Genomic DNA, 26,597 nt, shown 5'->3' on the forward strand with positions numbered 1-26,597 from the left:
AGAACTCACATTGGAAATTATATTCATATTTAAGTGCTTCTAGATTGAGATATTTTGGAGAATCATATGTCAAATTAATTCAGAAAAAGACTTAATCTCTGTCCATAGTACTCGAGAGACGTGATTTACATTGATTTTATTAAGAACTACACCATGTATTCTCTACCCTTAGGAATCTAATGCTTTGAGAAATAAGAAAAGCTCCCGTCGAGTCAGCTTTGCAGATACTATAAAGTAAGTTCAAATAAATAGGATTTTACAGGTAATGCTTTTTTATGTGTCAAACCAGATACAGTGTTAATAACTGACTTGGATAATCCACGTTTCAATTAGGTAAGCATTAGAGAATTTAGCATTATACTTAATAAACAGTGAAAGTGTTCCCTCTAAAGTCAGGGACAAAACAAAAAATTTCTATCACCACTGTGTTTTAACATTGTACTAGAGATATTAACCAACACAAATAAACTAGAGAAGGAAATCAGGATTCTAAAAATTGGAAAGAAGATGGTAAATCTATCATATTTTATAGATTAAGTGACTATATATTAGGAAAATCCAAGAGTATCTACTCAAATACTACTCCAGACAATAGGTAGAGGATACAAGCTTAATATATGGAAATCAATAGATTTCTTATATACAAATAATACCAGATATAATAAAAATGGCTCCTTTCTTTCTACTATGTTATCTTTTGTTGTTGTAAACTAAAAATTAAAAACATATAAGACCTATATGAACAATAAAATAATATTGAAGATAGTACAGTTAGCAACACTGAAATATATATCTGAATACGATTTAAAGGGGAAATGTTAGATTGTATATATGGTAACAAAAATTTTTTTTTAAATCCGCGGAAGTACACTACAGAACAGTAAACCCTAAGTTAAACCGTGAAGTTTATTTAATAGTACAGTTATAAAAATTGTGCTGTCATCAGTTGTAACAAATGTTTCATATCAATGCAAGGGGTGGTATATGGGCAGTCCTATATTTAATGCGTGATTGTTCTGTAAGGCTACAAATTCTCTAATTAAAAAAAAATGATGCTGGCATTAAGAAAAACACTATTGAAGAACACTAAGGAAGAGTTGAACAAATGAAGACATACCATGTTCCTGAATAAAAAGATTCAGCATCATAAAAGTGTCAATTCTCCTTAAATCAATTTATTAATTAAATATAACTCTTATGTATAGTGTTTTCATGATTATTTTCTTGATGTTCAGCAGTGTGTTTATTTCCTCTTAGATTCAAGAGTTTAATATACAATTTAAAAATGTCTAGGTAGTAAGAGCACTTAGTTATTGTTGTTAGTTTTCAGTTATAGTCAGAGAATGTTAATCTGTTCTATTTTGATTTTTAGTGAACTTTTCTTTGTGATCTTTGTGATTAATTTGTGCAGATGTTCCAAAGGCAGTTGAAAAGAAGGTGTGTTTTGTATTTTCAGGGTGTAGAGTTTGTTATATATATATTAGTTAGCTCCACCTTATGATTAATGCTAAATGGGTATTTCTATACTCTTATGTAGTTTTACTGCCATGTGTTATAAAAGTTCATTAGTCTCTTTTTGCTGGTGTGTTTCACTGTCTCTTTCTTTGAATTTCCAGTAGCTTTTCTTTATGAATGTTGATGCTACGTTAATTGGTGCGTAGTCATTATTGTTATGTCTACATTGTGAATTGCACTTTGTAGCATCATTAAATACTCATTTTTGCTTTGTTTATTGTTTTTTTACCCAAATTCTACCTAGATTGATATTAAGATTTCTCTTCTGTCATATTTTTGTTTTTATTTGTGTGATATAACTTTGTGTGTTGACCATGGATGAATATGATGATAAAATTAGTCTACTTCCTCTCCCCAACCCAATTTTAGTCAATGATATACCTTTGTGCTATTAAATGTGCTTTTACTTCTATTAAAATTTCCTCAACTTTATACAGTATCCTTTGGCAGTTTTGACAGATGAGGCAATTAGCATTTCTTCTACCTTCCGCCTTTCCTCTGCTCTTCCCCACCTCCTCATTCCCATCCCATTTTTTCAGTTGTACCGTTTCTCACTCTCTTTCTCTTTTTGAAGAGTATTTAACATTAGGACATCTGTAACATTTGTCTAAGGCTTAGTTCTATTATATATATTTAAATATTCACTATAAGTTCCATTGCTATTGTTTCCCAAATTATCTCTTGGTTGGCTAAAGTTTGTCCTCTTTTTGTTTCCCCAAGAAGGACTCATTGAAGCAATATTCCCTGAGTTCTCAGATGTTCAAAACTGTTAGTCTTTATACTTGAAGAAAGGTTCCATTGGACAAATTATACATTCAGTTTACACTGTCTTTCCCTAAGGAGCTTGTTAATGTGGTGGTGGTGTCTTCTGGCGTCAGATGGTATGGTGTCTTTATAGAGGCTATGCTTTTACTCATCATTGAATGGGTTGAGTTTTCTGAAATCAGCTCTTAATAAGACATCCCTGTCAGAGGAAAGGGATGCACTAGTATTCTGGTGTAGCAGATTTTCTATAAACAAAGCCTAATTAAAAGATGGGCAGGTTTTAGGATAATGAGCACAGTGGCCCCAGATGATGTAATCAGAGGTGATTAAATTACTGAGCATTGGCAGACTGATTACATGCTTAGTCATGGGATGTGTGTAAGAAAATAGCAGCCTTAATATGATGATGGGCATAATCTTTGGTATTATAATGAGGTATAGGTGATTTATAGGTTAAAATCTGAGATACTGCACATGTTAGGTGGGCCCATTTTGGTTAGATCCAGTCTCCATTGTAAAGATAACTTTGGACCTAGAGTGGGTTAGTTCTGGACCGACCCAGGACCCTTCATTAATAAACACTAAAGGTTATCTTTAATGGTTACAAACCTCTAAAGTTGAAAAACTGGATAAATGGGTACAAGTGAAGGTTAGTCACAAGGGTTTTATAATCACAAGGGCACAGGATAAATACAGTCATTATCGGAGATCAGGGCAGCTGGATTACAGTTCAGAGATTTCATGTATTTCCCTCTGTCTATTCTAATATACCAGAAAGCAAAAAGTAACATCTATACAGTAATTCAGTAATCAAAATCATCCCTTTAATCCCAATTTCTTGGTTACAACTCTCTCATGTGATAATTCTCTCTCATTTTTTTAAAAATCTATTTTAACATTTGTTCCCCCTATTATTTATTTTTATTCCATATATTCTACTCATCTGTTGACAAGGTAGATAAAAGGAGCATCAGACACAAGGTTATCACAATCACACAGTCACATTGTGAAAGCTATATCATTATACAATCATCATCAAGAAACATGGCTACTGGAACACAGCTCTACATTTTCAGGCAGTTCCCTCCAGCCTCTCCATTACATCTTGGATAACAAGGTGATATCTACTTAATGCATAAGAATAACCTCCAGTATAACCTCCTCTTGACTGTGTTTGGAATCTCTCAGCCATTGACACTTCGTCTCATTTCAGTCTTCCCCCTTTTGGTTGAGAAGGTTTTCTCAATCCCTTGATGCTGGGTCTCAGCTCATTCTAGAGTTTTTTCTCAATCCCTTGATGCTGAATCTCAGCTCATTCTAGGATTTCTGTCCCACGCTGCCAGGAAGATCCACATCCCTGGTAGTCATGTCCCACATAGACAGGGGGAGGGTGGTGAGTCTGCTTGCTGTGTTGGCTGGAAAGAGAGGCCACATATGAGCAACAAAAGAGGTTCTCTTGGGGGTGACTCTTAAACTTAATTTTAAGTAGGCTTGACCTATCCCCTGTGGGGTTAAGTTTCATATGAACAAACCCCAAGACTGGAGGCTCAGCCTATAGCTTTGGTTGTCCACATTGCTTATGAGAATATCAAGAATTCAACTTGGGGAAGTTGAGTTTTCCCCCATTCTCACCATTCCCCAAAGGGGACTTTGCAAATACTTTTCCACTTACTGATCCAATCACTCTGGGATTCATCAGGGCATCACCTGGACAAACCAACAAAATCTCATGTCCTATACAAAGTTCCATGTACTTAAGGTGTTCAATCAACTATCTACATAAGTTATATTAGGAGATGGCACTAGTCAAAGTATAGATTTGTACCGAATAAACATTTTTTGCTTTAGTCTCACACATTAGTTGAAATTTTAAAATATTAAGTACCATCTATTTCCAGCTCCCTGCAGTAATGACATTCCTTTGTTCTTCCTCATGCAAAAACAGTTTTTAAATTTGTGCATTTAGTCACTATCATTATATATTCTAGGCATTCCTAGATTATACCATCTCAATCTTTAACAAGTATCTTTCTTTCTGGTTTCATTTGTGCCCCCAGCCCTCCTCCCTTTATCATTCTCATATGCAGCTTCACTCAGTGTTTTAACAGAATTGTATTACAGTTAGGTAATATTGTGCTGTCCATTTCTGAGTTTTTATGTTCAGTCCTGTTGCACAATCTGTATCCCTTCAGCTCCAATCACCCAATATCTTACCCTATTTCTATCTCCTGATGGTCTCTGTTACCAAGGAAATATTCCAAGTTTATTCACTAATGTCAGTTCATATCAGTGAGACCATACAGTATTTGTCCTTTTGTTTCTGGCTAATCACACTCAGCATAATGTCCTTAAGGTCCATTCATGTTGTTACATACTTCATAACTTTATTCTGTCTTACAGCTGCATAATATTCCATCTTATGTAAATGTCACAGTTTGTTTAGCCAACTGTCTGTTGATGGACATTTTGTCTGTTTCCATCTCTTGGTAATTGTTAATAATGCTGCTATAAACATTGGTGTGTAAATGTCCATTTGTGCCCTTGGCCTCATGTCCTTTGAGTAGAGACAGCATATAGATGGGTCCTGTTTTTTAATCCATTCTGCCAGACTATGTCTTTTGATTGGGGAGTTTAATCCATTAACATTCAGTGTTATTACTGCATGGGTAGTATTTTCTCTACTATTTTGCCTTCTGGATTTTATATGTCATATCTAATTTTCCTTCTTTTTACCTTTACTCATAGTCTTCCTTTCTACACTCTTTTCCACACCTCTCTCTTCTGTCTTCATATCTGTCTCTAGTGTTCCCTTTAGTATTTCTTGCAGAGCTGGTCTCTTGGTCACAAATTCTCTCAGTGAATTTTTGTCTGAAAATGTTTTATTTTCTCCCTCATTTTTGAAGGACAGTTTTGCTGAATATAGAATTCTTGGTTGGCAGTTTTTCTCTTTTAATAATTTAAATATATTATCCCACTGTCTTCTCGCCTTTATGGTTTCTGCTGAGAGATCTGCACATAGTCTTATTGGGCTTCCCTTGTATGTGATGGATTGCTTTTCTCTTGCTGCTTTCAAGATCCTCTCTTTCTCTTTGACCTCTGACATTCTGATTATTAAATGTCTTGGAGTATGTCTATTTGGATCTATTCTCTTTGGGGTACGCTGCACTTCTTGGATCTGTAATTTTAAGTCTTTCATAAGAGTTGGGATATTTTCAGTGATAATTTCCTCCATTAGTTTTTCTCCTCCTTTTCCCTTCTCTTCTCCTTCTGGGACACCCACAACATGTATATTCGTGTGCTTCATATTGTCTTTCAATTCCCTGAGTCCCTGCTCATGTTTTTCCATTTTTTTTCCCTATAGTTTCTGTTTCTTGTCGGATTTCAGATGATCCGTCCTCCAGTTCAGAAATCCTATGTTCTGTCTCTCAAAATCTACCATTTTAGGTTTCCATTGTTTTTTTTGTCTCTTCTACTGTGTCTTTCATTCCCATAAGTTCTGTGATTTGTTTTTTCAGACTTTCAGTTTCTTCTTTTTGTTCTTTCCTTGCCTTCTTTATATCCTCCCTCAATTCATTGATTTGGTTTTTGATGAGGTTTTCCATGTCTGTTCGTATATTCTGAATCAATTGTTTCAGCTCCTGTATGTCATTTGAATTGTTGGTTTGTTCCTTTGACTGGGCCATATCTTCAGTTTTGCTAGTGTGAGTTGTTATTTTTTGCTGGCGTCTAGGCATTTAATTACCTTAATTAGTTTATTCTGGAGATTGCTTTCACTTCTTTTATCTAGGGTTTTCTTGCTGGATGAATTTGTTGTCTATCTGTTCTTTGACATTCTGTTCAGCTTTATCTGTACCTTTAGCTGAAGTTTTGTTTAACAGAGGAGAAATTTTCAGTTCTTGTTTTCTTGTTTCTTGCCCTGCTTGTGTGGTGCCTTTCCCCCCGCCACACTTAGGAGGGTCTGCTTAGATATTATAGACCCCAGCCAGATTTTCCCAGACCAAACTGGCCTTCTATCAGGAGGAAAGAGTCACCTGCATTGGTTTTCCCTGAGGGTGAGACCCAGCAGGTTGAAAGACTTTCCTGTGAAATCTCTGGACTCTGTTTTTCTTATGCTGCCCAGTATGTGGCACTTGTCTGACTGCAGGTCCCACCCGCATAAGATGATGCAGTACCTTTAACTTTTGCAGACTCTCCCTGCTGGGGGCGTGGTGGAGACAGAGGAGAGGTTGTAGGCTAGTTTTAATGGCATCAAATTACCAAGTCTTGGTGTCTGAATTCCTTAATGGAGGGATTCCACCTGGGTGGGGCTTCACCCCTCCCCTGGGGAAGGCACAGACTCCAAATAAGCACCCAAAAGAGCTCACTTCTGCCTATGTCTGGGGCAGTTGCAGCCTGAAAAGTCCTGCCGCTGTATCCAGAGGCAGTCAAACCTTTGTAGATACACAGGCACAAAAATCTCTGTTTCCTTCTTTTTTTTTCCCCCTTTTTCTGTCAGTCCTGCCCCCTTGGCACCGGGGCAAAAATGAGCAAGCTCTGCTTTGATCAGGTTCACCTAAGCTGGGGGCCTATTAGTAGTCAGAATTTGTTCATTAGTTCCAAGTTGGCGTTTGATTGTGCCCAGTCCCTGCTGCTGGTAAAGTCCTTTCCTTTCCCCTCTGGGAAGCGGCCTGTGGGGGAGGGGCACTGGCCCCCGCAGCTTTGGGAACTCACGGTTCTGGGGGGTGCTTGCAGCTGGTCCAGCTGGTCCAGACTGGGGTACGCTGTGTGTCCGGTCACTGATGTGGCCCCAGGAGCTGTTCTGTACTGTTTCTGGTTATTTAGTAGTTGTTCTGGAGGACGAACTAAAATGTGCATGTTGTTAAGCCGCCATCTTGACCCGGAAGTCCTTGGTTCCTCTCTCTCACTCTTCAGGAATATCTGGGTGATGACTCTTCTGACTTCTTCAAGGCTGAAAAGGGGTGTTCTTATTAAGGGGCAAAGGGATGAAACTGGTTGCTGTACTCTGAGAGACTGGTCTTTCTGGGTTTCAGAGCTTATGTGCTATTGGACCAATCTGGAGGTTTTAAGTCTAGGTTAGGCATTTTGTGGACGGAGCTGACCCTTCTGTTGGTTTTCCTGGCAGGACATCTCAGCTCAGTGATCCTGTACGCTGACGAAAGGCTGCCAGCATCTGGGATACCACTGTCACATGCAAAGGCACAAGGCTGGTGTCTGCTGGTCCTTTGCTCTTGGGTTGCATTGCTTTCAGCTCTGGTTCCAACAGTTTTCTCTGTGGATCCTCTCTTAATTCCTCCAGGACCTCTCCTTCTCTCTCTGCTCTCTCTCAGTATTATTTCATGCAATTGCATGAGAATTTACAGTCTGCTATTAAGCTCAGCAATGTCCAAAATTGAGGCCATCTGCAGATGTTGATTTCTCTCCAGAGTCTAACATTCTGGTGCTGGCTGCTGGCAGTTCTTATGATTCCTTAGCTTGCATTCCTGCCTCAAGTTACATGGCGATGCCCTCTATATTATATCTTTGAAAGCTTCCCTTGTATCATAGATACCATGTAAGTAAAAAGAGAGAGTAAGGAACTATAATTAAGATAAATTTACAGGAAAATGGAGTAAAGAATTATTTTGGCCTTCTGTGTAGTTCTTTCCACATGTTTGCTAAATATGCTTTGTTAATTGTACTATACTGGTCTGCAACTTTTTCTTTGATTATGTAATCAAAGAAAATTTGAATTTTGAGGCATCTAACTCTGTTTTTGCTTTTCTTCACACTTGTTAACTTTTGTCCTCTGGTGTTTTCTGTTTGCTTCATACTTTGGGTCACTGTTAGTTTTCATTGTTTAACTTTCATTTTGTAGTATGATAGCAACCTTTTCTAATTCTAATACATTTTGCTACAAAACCTAATGTATTCGTTAACTTAATAATTCTCTTCACTTTTCCTGTGTTTGTATAGACCTTAATTGTCCAAAGATAATTTCCTAATTGAAAATTTTTTGTTAATACTGTATAGGTTACAGATAGATTTTTTTTTGTTTGTTTGGTATGCTGTATGGCAGGGTCACATTTCATTATTTTTCTATGTGAGCATCCTGTTAATTGCATCACCATTTTGTTGAAATGTTTTGTTTGTTTTGCTTTCTGTTTGTTTATTTGTTTTGAGGGGGTGGAGTGCATGGACCAGGAATGGAACCTGGGTCTCCCACATGTCAGGCGAGAATTCTACCACTAAACTGCCCTTGCACCCATAAGATTGATTTTTTTAAAAAAATTTTTATTTTAGTTACACATAGAACCTCAACTGTTCTCTTTTAACCACATTCAAACATAGAATTCATTGTTGTTAATTACATTCATAATGTTTTGCTACCATTACCATCATCCATTAACAAAACTTTTCTATCACCCCAAACAGTTTCTGTTACAATTAAGCATTAACCCCCATTCCCTACCCCCACCCCAGCCCCTGGTAAACTGCATTCTAGTTTCTGACTCTGAATTTTCTTATTCTAATTATTTCATAGCAGTGAGACCAAACAATATTTGTTCTTTTGTTTCTGGCTTATTTCACTCATCATTATGTCTTCAAGGTTCATGCATGTTGTCACATGTATCAGATTTTGTTCCTTTTTAATGCTGAATAATATTTCATTCTGTGTATGTATGTACCACAATTTATTTATTCATTCATCTATTAATGGCACTTGGATCTTAATTTTTTAATTTTAATTAATAACTAATCTTCAGCCTATTTACATTTATTGTTAAAATTAGTACACCTATTTTTCCTTCATTATTGGGCAATTTTAAATTTATTGTATGATTTTTTTGGTCTTTTTTAATATGATTTCTATGTTGGCCTTTGAACGAAGTTTCTAGTACATACCCTCCTTTGTTCTAAATTTGCTAAAACTTTAAAAAAAAATCAATAATGGGTATTGGATCTTACCAAATACTTTTAGAGACCCTATTAAGATAGCAATATGGTTTTACCTACTTTAATGTTTAGTATGATAAAATAGCTTTATGGATGTTGAATTATCTCTGCATTCCTGGGATGAATTCTACTTGCTCATCAAACATTCTTTTAAAACATTGAACATTGGCTTCAGTTTCTAAATATTGGCGGGATTTTAGCGTGTATATTTGTATATGAAACTGGCCTGTAGATTTTTCTATATGTGTGCTTTTGTTATCTGGTTTTACTATTGGGGTTCTATAAGTCTTATAAAATGGATCAGTAAGTTTTTTTAAAAATCGTTTTCTGTGTTCTGTAACCTTTGTATAAGCTTATTTGAACTGACCCCAAAACTGATTAGTCGCCTTTCCACTCCTGTGCCTTGTTATTAACTGCTAAACCCCCAGGTAGAAGTAGCTTGTTGTTCTTTAGAAAACTTTTAACGTATACAAGCTAATACAGATATATTTTTATGTATATAAATATTTTTTAACTTTTTGTTTATAAATAGTAACATATTATCTAGTCTTCTGTACTTGCTTCCCCCCCTACCTTAACTGTATATCATGGAAATGTTTCCATATTAATAAATGGGTAACTTTGCAAATCATTTTTTTAACCAAATCATTTTTTTAACATTATGGTTATACCATAGTTTTTTTTATAGGCCAAGTACCTTTTTTTTTTTTAAATACAATAAAACACCAAATAAATGCAAACATTCCTATTTTGATCATTCCGTTCTACATATATAATCAGTAATTCACAATATCATCACATAGTTGCATATTCATCATCATGATATTATCTTGGAAGATTTGCATCTATTCAGAAAAAGAAATAAAACGAAAACAGAAAAAAAATTTATACATACCATACTCCTTACCCTTCCTTTCACTGATCATTAGCATTTGAAACTAAATTTATTTTAACATTTCCCCCTATTATTTATTTTTATTCCATATATTCTACTCATCTGTTGACAAGGTAGATAAAAGGAGCATCAGACACAAGGTTTTCACAATCACACAGTCACACTGTGAAAGCTATATCATTATTCCGTCATCATCAAGAAACATGGCTAATGGAACAGAGCTCTACATTTTCAGGCAGTTCCCCCCAGCCACTCCATTACATCTTGGATAACAAGGTGATATCTAATTAATGTATAACAATAACCTCCAGGATAACCTCCTCTCGACTCTGTTTGGAATCTCTCAGCCATTGACACTTTGTCTCATTTCACTCTTCCCCCTTTTGGTCGAGAAGGTTTTCTCAATCCCTTGATACTGAGTTTTGGCTCATTCTAGAATTTTCTCAATCCCTTGACGCTGAGTCCCAGCTTATTCTAGGATTTCTGTCCCACATTGCCAGGAAGGTGTCATGTCCCACGTAGACAGGGGGAGGGTGGTGAGTTTGCTTGTTGTGTTGGCTGAAGAGAGAGAGGCCACATCTGAGCAACAAAAGAGGTTCTCTTGGGGGTGACTCTTAGGCCTAATTTTAAGTAGGCTTGACCTATCCTTTGTGGGGTTAAGTTTCATATGAACAAACCCTAAGACTGGGGGCTCAGCCTATAGCTTTGGTTGTCTACACTGCTTGTGAGAATATCAAAAATTCAACTTCGGGAGGCTGAATTTTACCCCGTTCTCACCATTCCCCAAAGGGGACTCTGCAAATACTTTTTTATTCACGATCAAATCACTCTGGGATTTATCAGGGCATCACTCTGGACAGACCAACAAAATCTCATGCCCTACTCAAGGTTCCATGTACTTATGGTGTTCAGTTAAGCTGTCTACATAAGTTATATTAGGAAATGCTCTAGTCAAAATATAAATTTTGTACCAAATACACATTTTTTGCTTTAGTCTCACACATAAGCTGAAATTTAAAAATATGAATTACCATCTATTTTCAGCTCCCTGCAGTAATGACATTCCTTTGTTCTTCCTCATGCAAAAACAGCTTTTAAATTTGTGCATTTAGTCACTATCATTATATACTCTAGGCATTCCTAGATTATACCATCTCAATCTATAACATCTATCATTCTTTCTGGTTTCATTTGTGCCCCCAGCCCTCCTCCCTCTTATCATTCTCAAATTCAGCTTCATTCAGTGTTTTAACAGAATTGTATTACAGTTAGGTAATATTGTGTTGTCCATTTCTGAGTTTTACGTTCAGTCCTCTTGCACAATCTGTATCCCTTCAGCTCCAATTACCCAATATCTTACCCTGTTTCTATCTCCTGATTGTCTCTGTTACCAACGAAATTCTCCCAAGTTTATTCACTAATGTCAGTTCATATCAGTGAGACCATACAATATTTATCCTTTTGTTTCTGGCTAATCTCACTCAGCATAATGTCCTTAAGGTCTATCCATGTTGATATATGCTTCATAACTTTATTCTGTCTTACAGCTGCATAATATTCCATTGTATGTATATACCATGGTTCGTTTAACCACTCATATGTCAATGGACATTTTGGCTGTTTCCATCTCTTTGCAATTGTAAATAATGTTGCTATAAACATTGTTATGCAAATGTCTGTTTGTGTCCTTGCCCTCATGTCCTCTGAGTAGATACCTAGCAGTAGTATTGCTGGGTCATATGGCAATTCTATATTTAGCTTTTTGAGGAACCACCAGACTGCCTTCCACAGCGGTTGTACCATTTGACATTCCCACCAACAGTGGATAAGTGTTCCTCTTTCTCCACATCCTCTCCAGCACTTGTCATTTTCTGTTTTATTGATAATGGCCATTCTGGTAGGTGTGAAATGATATCTCATTGTGGTTTTGATTTGCATTTCTCCAATAGCCAGGAAAGTTGAGCATCTCTTCATGTGCCTTTTGGCCATTTGTATTTTCTCTTCTGAGAAGTGTCTGTTCAAGTCTTTTTCCCATTTTGTATTTGGGTTGGCTGTCTTTTTGTTGTTGAGTTGATCAATCTCTTTATAAATTCTGGATACTAGACCTTTATCTGTTATGTCACTTCCAAATATTGTCTCCCATTGTGTAGGCTGTCTTTTTACTTTCTTGATGAAGTTCTTTGATGCACAAAAGTGTTTAATTTTGAGGAGTCCCCATTTCTTTCTTTCTTTCTTCAGTGCTCTTGCTTTGGGTGTAAGGTGTATAAAACCGCCTCCAATTATAAGATTTATAAGATGTTTCCCTACATTTTCCTCTAACTGTTTTATGGTCTTAGACCTGATGTTTAGATCTTTGATCCATTTTGAGTTAACTTTTGTATAGGGTGTGAGATACGCGTCCTCTTTCATTCTTTTGCATATGGATATCCAGTTCTCTAGGCACCATTTATTGAAGAGACTGTTCTGTTCCAGGTGAGTTGACTTGACTGCCTTATCAAAGATCAAATGTCCATAGATGAGAGGGTCTATATCTGAACACTTTATTCGATTCCATTGGTGAATATATCTATCTTTATGCCATTACAATGCTGTTCTTTTCTTTGTTTTAACATAGGCAGGCACCGGGAATCGAACCCGGGTCCTCGGGCTTGGCAGCTAAGCTTTCTTACCTGCTGAGCCACCGTGGCCCGCCCACCATGCTGCTTTGACCACTGTGGCTTCATAATATGCCTTAAAGTCAGGCAGCGTGAGACTTCCAGCTTCGTTTTTTTTCTTCAAGATACTTTTAGCAATTCGGAACACCCTGCCATTCCAGATAAATTTGCTTATTGGTTTTTCTGTTTCTGAAAAGTAAGTTGTTGGGATTTTGATTGGTATTGCATTGAATCTGTAAATCAATTTAGGTAGAATTGACATCTTAACTATATTTAGTCTTCCAATCCACGAACATGCTATGCCCTTCCATCTATTTAGGTCTTCTGTGATTTCTTTTAACAGTTTCTTGTAGTTTTCTTTGTATAGGTCTTTTGTCTCTTTAGTTAAATTTATTCTTAAGTATTTTATTCTTTTAGTTGCAATTGTAAATGGAATTCGTTTCTTGATTTCCCCCTCAGATTGTTCATTACTAGTGTATAGAAACACTACAAATTTTTGAATGTTGATCTTGTAACTTGCCACTTTGCTGTACTTGTTTCTTAACTCTAGTAGTTTTGCTGTGGATTTTTCAGGGTTTTCTACATATAGTATCATATCATCTGCAAACAGTAATAATTTTACTTCTTCCTTTCCACTTTTGATGCCTTCTATTTCTTTTTCTTGTCTAATTGCTCTGGCTAGAACTTCCAACACAATGTTGAATAACAGTGGTGTTAGTGGACATCCTTGTCTTGTTCCTGGTCTTAGGGGGAAAGTTTTCAATTTTTCCCCATTGAGGATGATATTAGCTGTGGGTTTTTCATATATTCCCTCTATCATTTTAAGGAAGTTCCCTTGTATTCCTATCTTTTGAAGTGTTTTCAACAGGAAAGGATGTTGAATCTTGTCAAATGCCTTCTCTGCATCAATTGAGATGATCATGTGATTTTTCTGCTTTGATTTGTTGATATGGTGTATTACATTAATTGATTTTCTTATGTTGAACCATCCTTGCATACCTGGGATGAATCCTACTTGGTCATGATGTATAATTCTTTTAATGTGTTGTTGGATACGAATGCATCTATATTCATTAGAGAGATTGGTCTGTAGTTTTCTTTTTTTGTAATATCTTTGCCTGGTTTTGGTATGAGGGTGATGTTGGCTTCATAGAATGAATTAGGTAGTTTTCCCTCTGCTTCGATTATTTTGAAGAGTTTGAGGAGAGTTGGTACTAATTCTTTCTGGAATGTTTGATAGAATTCACCTGTGAAGCCGTCTGGTCCTGGACTTTTCTTTTTAGGGAGCTTTTGAATGACTGATTCAATTTCTTTACTTGTGATTGGTTTGTTGAGGTCATCTATTTCTTCTTGAGTCAAAGTTGGTTGTTCATGTCTTTCCAGGAATCCGTCCATTTCATCTAAATTGTTGTATTTATTAGCATAAAGTTGTTCATAGTATCCTGTTATTACCTCCTTTATTTCTGTGAGGTCAGTAGTTATGTCTCCTCTTCCATTTCTGATCTTATTTATTTGCATCCTCTCTCTTCTTCTTTTTGTCAATCTTGCTAAGGGCCCATCAATCTTATTGATTTTCTCATAGAACCAACTTCTGGTCTTATTGATTTTCTCTATTGTTTTCATGTTTTCAATTTCATTTATTTCTGCTCTGATCTTTGTTATTTCTTTCCTTTTGCTTGCTTTGGGATTAGTTTGCTGTTCTTTCTCCAGTTCTTCCAAGTGGACAGTTAATTCCTGCATTTTTGCCCTTTCTTCTTTTCTGATATAGGCATTTAGGGCAATAAATTTCCCTCTTAGCACTACCTTTGCTGCGTCCCATAAGTTTTGGTATGTTGTGTTTTCATTTTCATTCACCTCGAGGTATTTACTAATTTCTCTTGCAATTTCTTCTTTGACCCACTCGTTGTTTAAGAGTGTGTTGTTGAGCCTACACGTATTTGTGAATTTTCCGGCACTCTGCCTATTATTGATTTCCAACTTCATTCCTTTATGATCCGAGAAAGTGTTGTGTATGATTTCAATCTTTTTAAATTTAAGACTTGCTTTGTGACCCAGCATATGGTCTGTCTTTGAGAATGATCCATGAGCACTTGAGAAAAAGGTGTATGCTGCTATTGTGGGATGTAATGTCCTATAAATGTCTGTTAAGTCTAGCTCATTTATAGTAATATTCAGATTCTCTATTTCTTTATTGATCCTCTGTCTAGATGTTCTGTCCATTGATGAGAGTGGGGAATTGAAGTCTCCAACTATTATGGTATTTGTGTCTATTTCCCTTTTCAGTGTTTGCAGTGTATTCCTCACGTATTTTGGGGCATTCTGATTCGGTGCGTAAATATTTATGATTGTTATGTCTTCTTGTTTAATTGTTCCTTTTATTAGTATATAGTGTCCTTCTTTGTCTCTTTTAACTGTTTTACATTTGAAGTCTAACTTGTTGGATATTAGTATAGCCACTCCTGCTCTTTTCTGGTTGTATTTGCATGAAATATCTTTTCCCAAGCTTTCACTTTCAACCTATGTTTATCTTTGGGCCTAAGATGTGTTTCCTGTAGACAGCATATAGAAGGATCCTGTTTTTTTAATCCATTCTGCCAGTCTATGTCTTTTGATTGGGGAATTCAGTCCATTAACATTTAGTGTTATTACTGTTTGGATAATATTTTCCTCTGCCATTTTGCCTTTTGTATTATATATATCATATCTGACTTTCCTTCTTTCTACACTCTTCTCCATACCTCTCTCTTCTGTCTTTTCATTTCTGACTCTAGTGCTCCCTTTAGTATTTCTTGCAGAGCTGGTCTCTTGGTCACAAATTCTCTCAGTGACTTTTTGTCTGAGAATGTTTTAATTTTTCCCTCATTTTTGAAGGACAATTTTGCTGGATATAGGAGTCTTGTTTGGTAGTTTTTCTCTTTTAGTAACTTAAATATATCATCCCACTGTCTTCTCGCCTCCATGGTTTCTGCTGAGAAATCTACACATAGTCTTATTGGGTTTCCCTTGTATGTGATGGATTTTTTTTCTCTTGCTGCTTTCAAGATCCTCTCTTTCTCTTTGACCTCTGACATTCTAACTGGTAAGTGTCTTGGAGAACGCCTATTTGGGTCTAATCTCTTTGGGGTGTGCTGCACTTCTTGGATCTGTAATTTTAGGTCTTTCATAAGAGTTGGGAAATTTTCAGTGATAATTTCTTCCATTAGTTTTTCTCCTCCTTTTCCCTTCTCTTCTCCTTCTGGGACACCCACAACACGTATATTTGTGCGGTTCATATTGTCCTTGAGTTCCCTGATACCCTGTTCAAATTTTTCCATTCTTTTCCCTATAGTTTCTGTTTCTTTTTGGAATTCAGATGTTCCATCCTCCTAATCACTAATTCTATCTTCTGTCTCTTTAAATCTATCATTGTAGGTATCCATTGTTTTTTCCATCTTTTCTACTTTGTCCTTCACTTCCAAAGTTCTGTGATTTGTTTTTTCAGTTTTTCTATTTCTTCTTTTTGTTCAGCCCATGTCTTCTTCATGTCCTCCCTGAATTTATCGATTTCGTTTTTGAAGAGGTTTTCCATTTCTGTTCGTATATTCAGCATTAGTTGTCTCAGCTCCTGTATCTCATTTGAACTATTGGTTTGTTCCTTTGACTGGGCCATATTTTAAATTTTTTGAGCGTGATCCGTTATCTTCTACTGGCGTCTGGTCATTTAGTCAGATTTCCCTGGGTGTTGGACCCAACAGTTTGGAGGATTTTTCTGTGAAATCTCTGGGTTCTGTTTTTCTTATTTTTCCCAGTAGGTGGCGCTCGTGGCACACGTTTGACTGCGGGTCCAACCTGTAAAAGGTGCTGTTGGTCCTTTAACTTTGGAAAACTCACGCCGTCAGAGAGGTTCGCCAGCCGAAGCGGCTTGAAAGAGTGCCAGCCGGCCCGAGGTCCGAACGTGGGGAGGGTCGCCGGCTGCTGCAGCCCGGGAGAGCACCAGACCGAATTTCCTAGTCGGCCCGGGGCACCAAGTACAGCGGGAGGGCGCCAGCCGCTGCTGCCCGCCCGGGAGAGTGCACCGTTCCCGGGGAGTCATGTGTTTAGAAGGACCCCCCCCCCCCGTCACCATTCTCCGTGGCCTGGGGATTTCCGTTCCAATTCTCTCAGTTGGTCCAGGGGGCCGTGCGTTGTGTGGGCACCAGCCACTGCAGCTTGAGGGGACTGCCTGTTCAATTCTCCCAGCCGGCCCGGGAAGGGGGAAGGGAGGGACTCCGGCCGCTTGCCGCCCCACCCGGTGAAGCCCGCACCCCTCAGCGATCTCACCGGAGCGGGTTCTCTCAGCCAGTCAGCCGTTCCAGGATGGGGTACGCTGTCTTTTTGATCTCTGTCGTGGGTCTGGGAGCTGTTCTGTATCGTTTCTACTCCCCTAGTAGCTGTTCTGGAGGAGGAACTAAGATCCGCGCATCTTACTAAGCTGCCATCTTCTCCGGAAGTCCCTTCCCTGCTTTTATTCTCAGCTGACAGGACATGCTGTAGTATTTCTTGTAGGGCAAGTTTCCTGTTGACTGGTTCTCTCAATCTTTGCTTGTCTTCGAAGATTTTAATCTCATCTTCAATTTTTTTTTTGCATGGGCAGGCACCAGGAAATGAACCTGGGTCTCTGGTATGGTAGGCGAGAACTCTGCCTGCTGAGCCACGATGGCCTGCCTGCATCTTCAGTTTTGAAGGACAACTTGACTGGATAAAGAATTCCTCATTCCATACTGTCTGTTGAGTAATCTGAACTCATTCTTATGTGGTTTCCTTGTATGTTGTAGATTGCTTTTCTTGTGCTGCTTTCAGGACTTTCTGCTTCTCTTCAACATTTGACAGTTTAATTAGTGTGTGTCTTTGAGTAGACCTACTTGAATTTATTTTAGTTTGGGTTTGTTGGGCCCCTTCGATTTGCACATTTATGTCTTTTGTAAGGGTTGGGAAGTTTTCCCTCAATATATCTTCAACTAATCTTCCTAGCGCTTTAGTGTTCTCTTCTCCTTCTGGGATATCAGTGATTGTTTTTGTTTTTGTTTTTAATATGTTCCTTAAGAATACCCACACACATACAGTCTAACCATATTATATAATCCTTGGCTCACAATATCATCACAGATTTGTGTATTCTTCACCCTAATCATTTTTAAAAGAAATAAAAAGAAAAAAAAACATCTTACCCCTCCCTCTCATTGACCTTCAGTATTTCAATCTATCCAATTTTTCCCTTTATCTCCCCCCAGTATTAATTTGGTTTTTATCTTTTTTTTTCTTGCATGGGCAGGCACCAGCAATCGAAAGGTCTCCAACATGGCAGGGAAGAATTCTCCCACTGAGCCACCATCACACCACTGTTTTTTTTTTACTCATCTGTCCATACCCTGTATAAAAGGAACATGAAACACAAAGTTTTTCCCAATCACACAGTCACATTTTAAAAACTATTGAGTTACACAGTCTTCTTCAAGAATCAAAGCTACAGGAACACAGTTCAGCAGTTTCAGGTACTTCCCTCTAGCCACTCCAATACCTTGTAAATGAAAAAGTGATATCTATACAATGCATAAGCTCTTTTTTTCTTATTAATTTTTTAATTTTTAAAAAATATAACAACAAATAAACACAAACTTTCTTAACATATTATGATTCCCTTCTACGTATATAATCAGTAATTCATATACCATCACATAGTTGTATATTCACCATCATGATCATTTCTTTGAACATTTATATAAATTCGGAAAAAGAAATAAAAAGGCAACAGTAAAAAAATTCATACATACCATACCCCTTAGCCCTTCCTTTCATTGATCACTAGCATTTCAATCTACTAAATTTATTTTTAACATTTGTGCCCTCTGTTATTTATTTTTATTCTGTATGTTGTATTTGTCTGTCAATAAGGTAGATAAAAGGAGCATCAGATACAAGGTTTTCACAATCACACAGTCATATTGCGAAAGCTATGTCATTATACAATTATCTTTGAGAAACATGGCTACTGGAACACAGCTCTACATTTTCAGGTGCTTCCCTCCAGCCTCTCCATTACATCTTGACTAACAAGGTGATATCTATTTAATGCATAAAAATAACTTCCAGGATAACCTCTCAGCTCTGTTTGGAATCTCTCAGTCATTGACACTTTACTTTTCTCATTTTGCTCTTCCCCCTTTTGGTCAAGAAGATTTTCTCAGTCCCTTGATGTTGAGTCCCAGCTCATTCTAGGATTTCTCTCCCATGTTGCGAGGAAGGTCCACACCCTTGGGAGTCATGTCCCATGTAGACAGCGGGGAGGGCAGTGAGTTTGCTTGTTGTGTTGGCTGGGAGATAGAGGCCACATCTGAGCAACAAAAGAGGTTCTCTTCAGGGTGACTCTTAGGCTTAGTTTTAAGTAGGCTTAACCTATGCTTTGTGGGATTAAATTTCATATGCACAAACCCCAGGATTGGGGGCCCAGCCTATTGCTTTGTATTGTCTCCACTGCTTGTTGAGTTTTCCTCTTTTCTCACCATTCCCTCAAGTGGACTTTGCAAATACTTTTTTATTCACTGTTCAGATCACTCTGGGATTTATTGGGGCATCACTCTGGACAAACCTACAAAATCTTATGTTCTGCTCAAGGTTCCATGTACTTATGGTGTTCAGTTAAGCTGTCCTCATAAATTATATCAGGAACTGCACTAGTCAAAATATGAATTTTGTACCAAATAAACATTTTTTTGCTTTAGTCTCACACATAAGTTAAAATTTTAAAATATTAATTGCCATCTATTTTCAACACACAGTGCATAAGTTCTTGACTCTAAAATTGCTCTGTTTTTGTGTGTCTCTTGTATATTCTTATTTGGTCTAGGATAACCTCGTGACTCTGAAATCTCTCTGTTTTTGTGTGTCTCTAATATATTCTTATTTGGTCTACTGTATCTTTCATCTCTGTAGGATCTGCTATTTTTTCTATTAAGTCTTTCAAATTCTTCTTTATGCTCATCTAGGTCTTCTTGATATCTTTTATTTCTTTATAAATATTCTTGAGCAGTTGTTCCGTATTCTGTTTTCCGTCCAGTGTTTTTATTTCATCATTTGGCTGGGCCATTTCTGCCTGTATTTTCACGTTCTTTGTGATTTTCTGTTGTGTTTGGGTTATCTTAATAAGGTTATTTGGAAGTTGGTTACCCTACTCATCCAAAGTTTTGTGTTTACTTGGTTTTGTGTTGAAAGTTCCCTTTTGCACCTGGGTTGTCAGTAATTCCCTACCAAACCAAGGCCCAGAGCTCATGTAGGGGATATAGTTCTACATGAGCGTTTCTTTTAAGCTAGGCAAGGGTTCACTGGTAGTTCTGTTGAAGAATGCCCACCCACCATGTGGGAAGCCTGAGCTTGATTCCCAGCCTATACACCCAAGAAAAAATAACAATAATTAAAACAAACAAAAACCAGCACTTTACTACGAGAAGTACCGGGCTATTTCTGCTTCTTTGGTGGCTATGAATTGAGCTGGTCATTTTCGCATCAGGGAGATCGAAAGATGAACTAGGTCCTGTTCCTTTGATGTTGAGTGGTGGAGTTGGTGGAATTTGCCTCTGGCTGGTCATATACCCAGTGGATTGTATCAAATCCAGAATTCAGGTTCTTTCCATGGCTGGCAAACAGTTCTGGGAACCTTTGTGAGTGTTGTGAAGAATGAAGGAATAGCAGCCCTGTATTCTGGACTGAAGCCAACTGTGGTTCATGCGTTCCTGGCCAATGGGGCTCAGTTTTTGGCCTATGAATACAGCAGGAAGTTGATGATGAGTCTGTTTGAAGCATGCTGAAGTGCCTTGGTGAACCTGGCTTCGAGTACACATGTTTAGGGGCTACAGTCATCTCAGGGTTTCACGGAGTTCAAGACCAACGTGCAATTATTTTGGGTTCATGGGAATTCTATGTTTTTGTCTTGCTTCTTAAACTTTATGGAAGGACCTCTATTTCACGTCATATGATTTTTGCCTGTATTTTTACTGAAATAGAAAAGTTGCTGCTTTTGTCCTTTTGGAATATACAGGCTGAGCCAGTGGCCCTAAGTACTTTCACTGAAGGGTCAAAAATAGCTATATCAGGGCTTTTGCCTAAACCTATGGACATACTTGCAATTTGGTTTTGTGTTGAGTGAAATGTACAATTTGGTACCATGTTTAACCTCAGATATCACAGAAAACCCAGTATTGACCATGTTCTGTGAAGATAGTTATAAATGATTGCTTATCCCATTTAAGATGTTGGGTCTCTTTTCAAGGCTACTTAACATGTGTACTGTACTAAGCAACTAATGCTTTAAAAGTTTTTATGTAGAGCTTGTGAACCAAATAGCCATCTAGATTTTTAAGAGGGGGAATATACCTGTCTACTGTTGTGGCTTCCATATTCTTGAATTAAAGTTTTGGGGTAGGCATCCTTAAAACAAAAACAAAAACAACATAGCTCAGCAATAGTAGGCCCCGAAATCAAAAGGAGACACCCCAAGATATATTGGAAATAAATTCAGACTTGTGTCCACAGAATGGTGAGAAAAAATAATAATAATAATTAAATCACTAAATATAGATATTTAAATAAAATAAAAATAATGCTAATTTTAAAATATAGAAAAAATATATATATATATATTTCAAAACCTAGGCTGATAGGGAATTTGCCATACTGCACTTCCTGCTTCTTCCCAGCAGGTACCTCCTCCACTTAAACCTACTTCTCCCCAACTGCAGAGGCCCCACTAAAAATATTATGGGCATGGCTGGAGGGCTGCTCCTGGCATATGTGATGGGACAGCTGCACCCAACATGCAGTACAGGGTAGCCGATCACCACACCTGGGGTAACAGCTGATTGCAGCACCTGATAGATCTACCCATTCACTGCACCGAACAGGACAGCTATTTGAGGTGCCCATCTGGGTAATTGATCCCAGCATCCAATGGCATGGCTTTTCATTGTGGATTGTTGGGCACCCCCTGGGCTCCCCATAGGCACTGCTGGCTGTAGACCCCATGCAGGGAGATTTCCCCAGTCAGCACTTAGGGCAGGCTGGAATGCAAGGATGATCAAATTCCTTGAATCTGCACTTCCCCGTATACTACCGCGTGCTCCTGGTGAGGGTCATGGCTGTGGTAGACCCACCCTGCCCTCCACCCCCCAATCTCCCTGCTGCTGTCCTCAGTATGAAATATTGAAGACCCTCTTCAATCACTCATGCCTTGACCTGCAGTTCCAGTCATTTTTTTCCCCATCCCCTATTTTGTTCTACTGAGTGGGGGAGAATCCAGCCTACCCTACTCAGCCATCTTCCCAGAAGAAGGCCAGGTGTATTTTGATGAAGGAGGTTTTATTCCAGATATGCAAGGGTGTTTCAACACATGGAAATCAATGTAATGCACTACATAAATAAATCAAAAGGGAAAAACCACATGATCCTCTTGATTGACTCAGAAAAGATATTTCACAAAGTTCAGCATCTTTCATGATAGAAACACTTCAAAAGGTAGAAATTAAAGGAAACGTCCTCAACATGATAAAGGGCACATATGAAAAACCCACAGCTAACATCTATTCAATGGTGAGATACTGAAAGCTTTCCCACTGTGACTGGGAACAAGACAAGGATGCCTACTGTCACCACTCTTATTTACCATTGTGCTAGAAGTACTAGCTTAAGCAAGTAGACAAGAAAAAGAAATAAAAGCCATCCAAATTGGAAAGGAAGAAGTAAAAATTTTTTTCACTGTTTGCAGACAATATGATCCTATATTTAGAAATTTCCTTAAAAAAAATCGTAATAAAGCTACTTGAGTTAATAAACCAGTTCAGCAAAGTGGCAGGTTACAAGATCAACATGAAAACTCAGTGGTGTTTCAATACACTAGTAAATGGCTATCTGAGGAGCTAATCAGAAATAGAAGTTCCATTTACAATAGTAATTGAAATAAGCAAATATCTAGGAATAAACTTAACCAAAGATGTAAAGGTCTTGTACACAGAAAACTACAAAACATTGCTAAAAGAAATCAAAGATGACCTAAATAAATGGAAAGACATCCCATGCTCATGAATTGGAAGGCTAAATGTCATTAGGATATAAAATTTCTACCTTTTAACTTTTTACCTTTTAACTTTTAAAAGTTAAATTTTTACCTTTTAACTTTTAAGTTATTTTTAAAAGTTAAATTGATCTATAGATTCAATGCAGTGCCATCCGAAATACCAGCAACCTACTTTGTGTAAATGGAAAAGCTAATTATCAAATTTATTTGTAAAGGTGCCTCGAATAGCCAGAAACATCGTGACAGAGAAGAATGAAGTGGTAGGACTCATGCTTCCTGAATTTAAAGGATATGATAAAGCCACAGTTGTCAACACGGTATGGTACTGGCATAAAGACAGACATATCCATCAATGGAATTGAATTGAGAGTTCAGAAATAGACCCTCAGATCTTTGGTCATTTGATTTTTGACAGGGCTCCCAAGTACACTCAACTGGGACAGAACAGTCTCTTTAATAATTGGTGTTGGATGAACTGGATATCCATTACCAAAAGAATGAATGAGGACCCCTTTCTCACATCCTATACAAAAATTCACTCAAAATGGATCAGACACCTAAATATAAGAACCAGTGCCATAAAACTCCTAGAAGAAAATGTAGGGTAACATCTTCAAGATCTAGTGATATGCAGTAGTTTCTAAGACTGTACATCCAAAGCACGAACAACAAAAGAAAAATAAAACAATAAATGGGACCTCCTCAAAATCAAATACTTCAGTGCTGCAAAGGATTTTGTCAAGAGGGTGAAAAGGCAACTGACTCAAAGGGAGGAAATATTTGGAAAACACATATCTGATAAGAGTTTGATATCTTTTAGGTTCAGGTTGTCAACTTGGCCAGATGATGGTACCCAGTTCTGTTGCTGTGGACTTAAATCATCAGCATGTGAATTTCATCTATGGCTTATTACATCTGCCATGGGCTAAGCAGAGTACTTTCTGCAGTGAATGAGGTTTTAAAGGAGTGGTCAGAAGAGAGGAGCTCAGAGCCAGCTCAGACCCACATGTTTGGAGAACAGAAAGTAATCACCCAGGAAAGCCATTTGAACCCAGAAGCTGGGAGGAAAGGCCAGCAGATATTGCCATGTGCCTTCCCATGTGACAGAAAATGCCAGAGGAAAGCCAGCTACCTTTCTCTGAAGAGTAGTAAGCTTGAATACACCATTTCTGGTGTATTGCATTCCAGCAGCATTAGCAAACTAAAACAATATCCAAAGTATATATAATTCTACAACTGAACAATAAAAAGGTGAACAACTGAATTTAAAAATGAACAAAAGACATGAATAGGCATTTTCCAAAGGGGAAATACAAATGGCTAAAAAGCTCATGAAAACATGCTCAGCATTTGAACACTGGTTTTAATAGCAACGTTATTCATAGTTGCCAAGAGATGGAAACAACTGAGGTGTCTATCAACAGATGAATGGATAAACAAAATCTGGTATAGACAGTCAATGGAATGTTATTCACCAGTTAGAAGAAATGGAGTCCTGAATCATGCAACAACGTGGATGAAACTTGAGGGCATTATGTTAAGTGAAATAAGTAACAAAAAGGACAAATATTGTATGGTGTCACTAATATGAACTAATTATAACATGTAAACTCATAGACATAAAATAGAGAATATGGGTTACTGGGATATAGGATGAGGCTAGAAAATGGGGAGCAGTTGGTGAATAACTGTTACATGTTTAGGTCAAACTTAAACATTTGGAAATGGTTAGAGGTGATGGTAGCATATTATTGTGAGAATAATTAATAGTGCTGATTAGTGGGCGACTTCGGTGGAAAGGGGAAGTTTAGAGTCTTGTGTGTCACCAGAAGGAAAGCTGGAGGTTAAAGTATGGCAGTGTATAATGCTGGGAACCTTGTGGTAGACAGTGAGTGCGATTAATTGTACAAATATTTTAAAAAGTTATTTCATGAACTAGAGCAAATGTGCAATACTATTACAGAGAGTTGATAGTAGAGAGATATATGGGGGAAAAATACACCTGTTTTAGTTTGCTAAAGCTGCTGGAATGCAATATAGCAGAAATGGACTGGCTTTTATAAAGGGGATTTGTTGTTGCAAGTTTACAGTTCTAAAGCCTTACAAATGCCCAAACTAAGGCATCCAAAGAAAGGCCTATGTCACATGGGAAGATCCTTGTTCCCAGTTCTGTTGCTTCTAAGCTTCTGATTCCAGCAGCTTTCTCTTTAGGCGTCTGTGAGTCCTGACTTAGCTGCTCCAGGGTAAAATTCTGGGTTGTACCTCTTGGCTTAGCATCCCATGGAAAGACACATGGTGACATCTGCTCTGCTGTGGTTCCTGCATAGCTTCTGTGTGCTGTCTCAGCTTCTGGCATCTCCTGGGGTTTCTGCATTTAAGCTTTCTCCTAAATGTTTCCCTGTGTCAGCTCTTTTAAGGACCCCAATAAACTAATAAAGATCCATCTTGAATGAGCAGAGTCACATCTCCATCTAATCAAAAGATCACACCCTCAATTGGGTGTGCCACATCTCCATGGAAGTAATTTAATCAAATTTAATCAAAAGTTCACACCTGCAATTGGGTGCGTCACGTCTTCATGGAAACAACCTAATCAAAAGGTCCCACTCTACGATATTGACTCCAGATTAGAAGAACAAGGCTTTTCTGGGGTATGTAAGGTTTGAAACTAGCACAGTACCTATTGCAAACTATGGACTGCAGTTAACAATAATAAATATATCAATGCTATGGATCATTAGTAGGGGCTGATAAAGGGGTATAGGAGGTTTTGGTTTTTCTTTTTTCTTTTTTTTTTCTGGAGTAATGAAAATGTTCTAAAATTGATCATGGGGATGTATGCACAACTATGTGATGATACTGTGAGCCATTGATTGTATACTTTGGATAGTTCATACGGTATGTGGATATATCTCAATAAAATTGCCACAAAAATGTAACATCCTAAATATATATAGTAATCATATTTGATTAGATACTACCTTGACTTCAAGAGCACACACATACACTGTTTCTATAACCTTCCTTCTCCCCATTTTTTGTACTTGTTACAAATTAAATTTTTTGTACATTATATATCCAAACCATAGATTTATCATTATTTTTTATGCGTTCTAGTTTCTGACTCTAAAGGATATCGGGAAACAGCACCTGTAAGAGTTCTTGCAGCACTTGAATTAAGAATTGAGAAGTGGAGTTATATATACCACAAAATACAATACTAGCATTTATACAATAATTGCCCATATCATTACCTTTACAGAGGTCTTTATTTATGCTCCTTTGAACCACAGTCTAGTGTCCTTTCCCTCAGTTTGAAGAACCCCTTTAGCATTGCTCTTAGAGGAGGCCTGTCTAGTGGTAACGGTCTCTCTCAGCTTTTATTTATTTGGGAATGTCTTAATATCTTGCTTTTGAAAGTTTCACTGAATATGAAATTCCTAGATAGCAATAGTTTTCTCTCTGCACATTGAGTACTTTAGCCCATTGCCTTCTTGCTTACGTAGTTCTCTATGAGCAATCAACAGCCTGATTGGTACTCCCTTGTACCTAAAACATTGCTTTTCTCTTGCAGCTTTCAGAACTCTCTCCTCGTCCTATGCATTTGACTATTTGACCAATATATTAGAGTGTATTTCTCCGAGTTTAGCCTGTTTGATGATCTCTGGGCTTTTTGCATGATCATATTCACATCTTTTGCTCAGTTTGAAAAGTTTTCTATCATTATTTCTTTGAATATTCCTTCTACCCCTTT

General features: G+C 37.6%; 1 protein-coding gene across 4 annotated transcripts in view; it reads left to right on the plus strand.

Moving 5' to 3' along the window:
- KNL1 (kinetochore scaffold 1) overlaps positions 1–26,597 on the plus strand; it is a 98,966-nt gene that overhangs the window by 18,540 nt on the left and 53,829 nt on the right. For all 4 annotated transcript variants that reach the window (XM_077127463.1, XM_077127462.1, XM_077127460.1 and 1 more), the window contains exon 5: positions 173–234. In XM_077127463.1, coding sequence (XP_076983578.1) covers positions 173–234 — 62 coding nt within the window. The remainder of the gene's footprint in view (positions 1–172; positions 235–26,597) is intronic.

The sequence above is a fragment of the Tamandua tetradactyla genome, chromosome 14, assembly GCF_023851605.1.
Source record: "Tamandua tetradactyla isolate mTamTet1 chromosome 14, mTamTet1.pri, whole genome shotgun sequence".
NCBI lineage: Eukaryota > Metazoa > Chordata > Mammalia > Pilosa > Myrmecophagidae > Tamandua > Tamandua tetradactyla.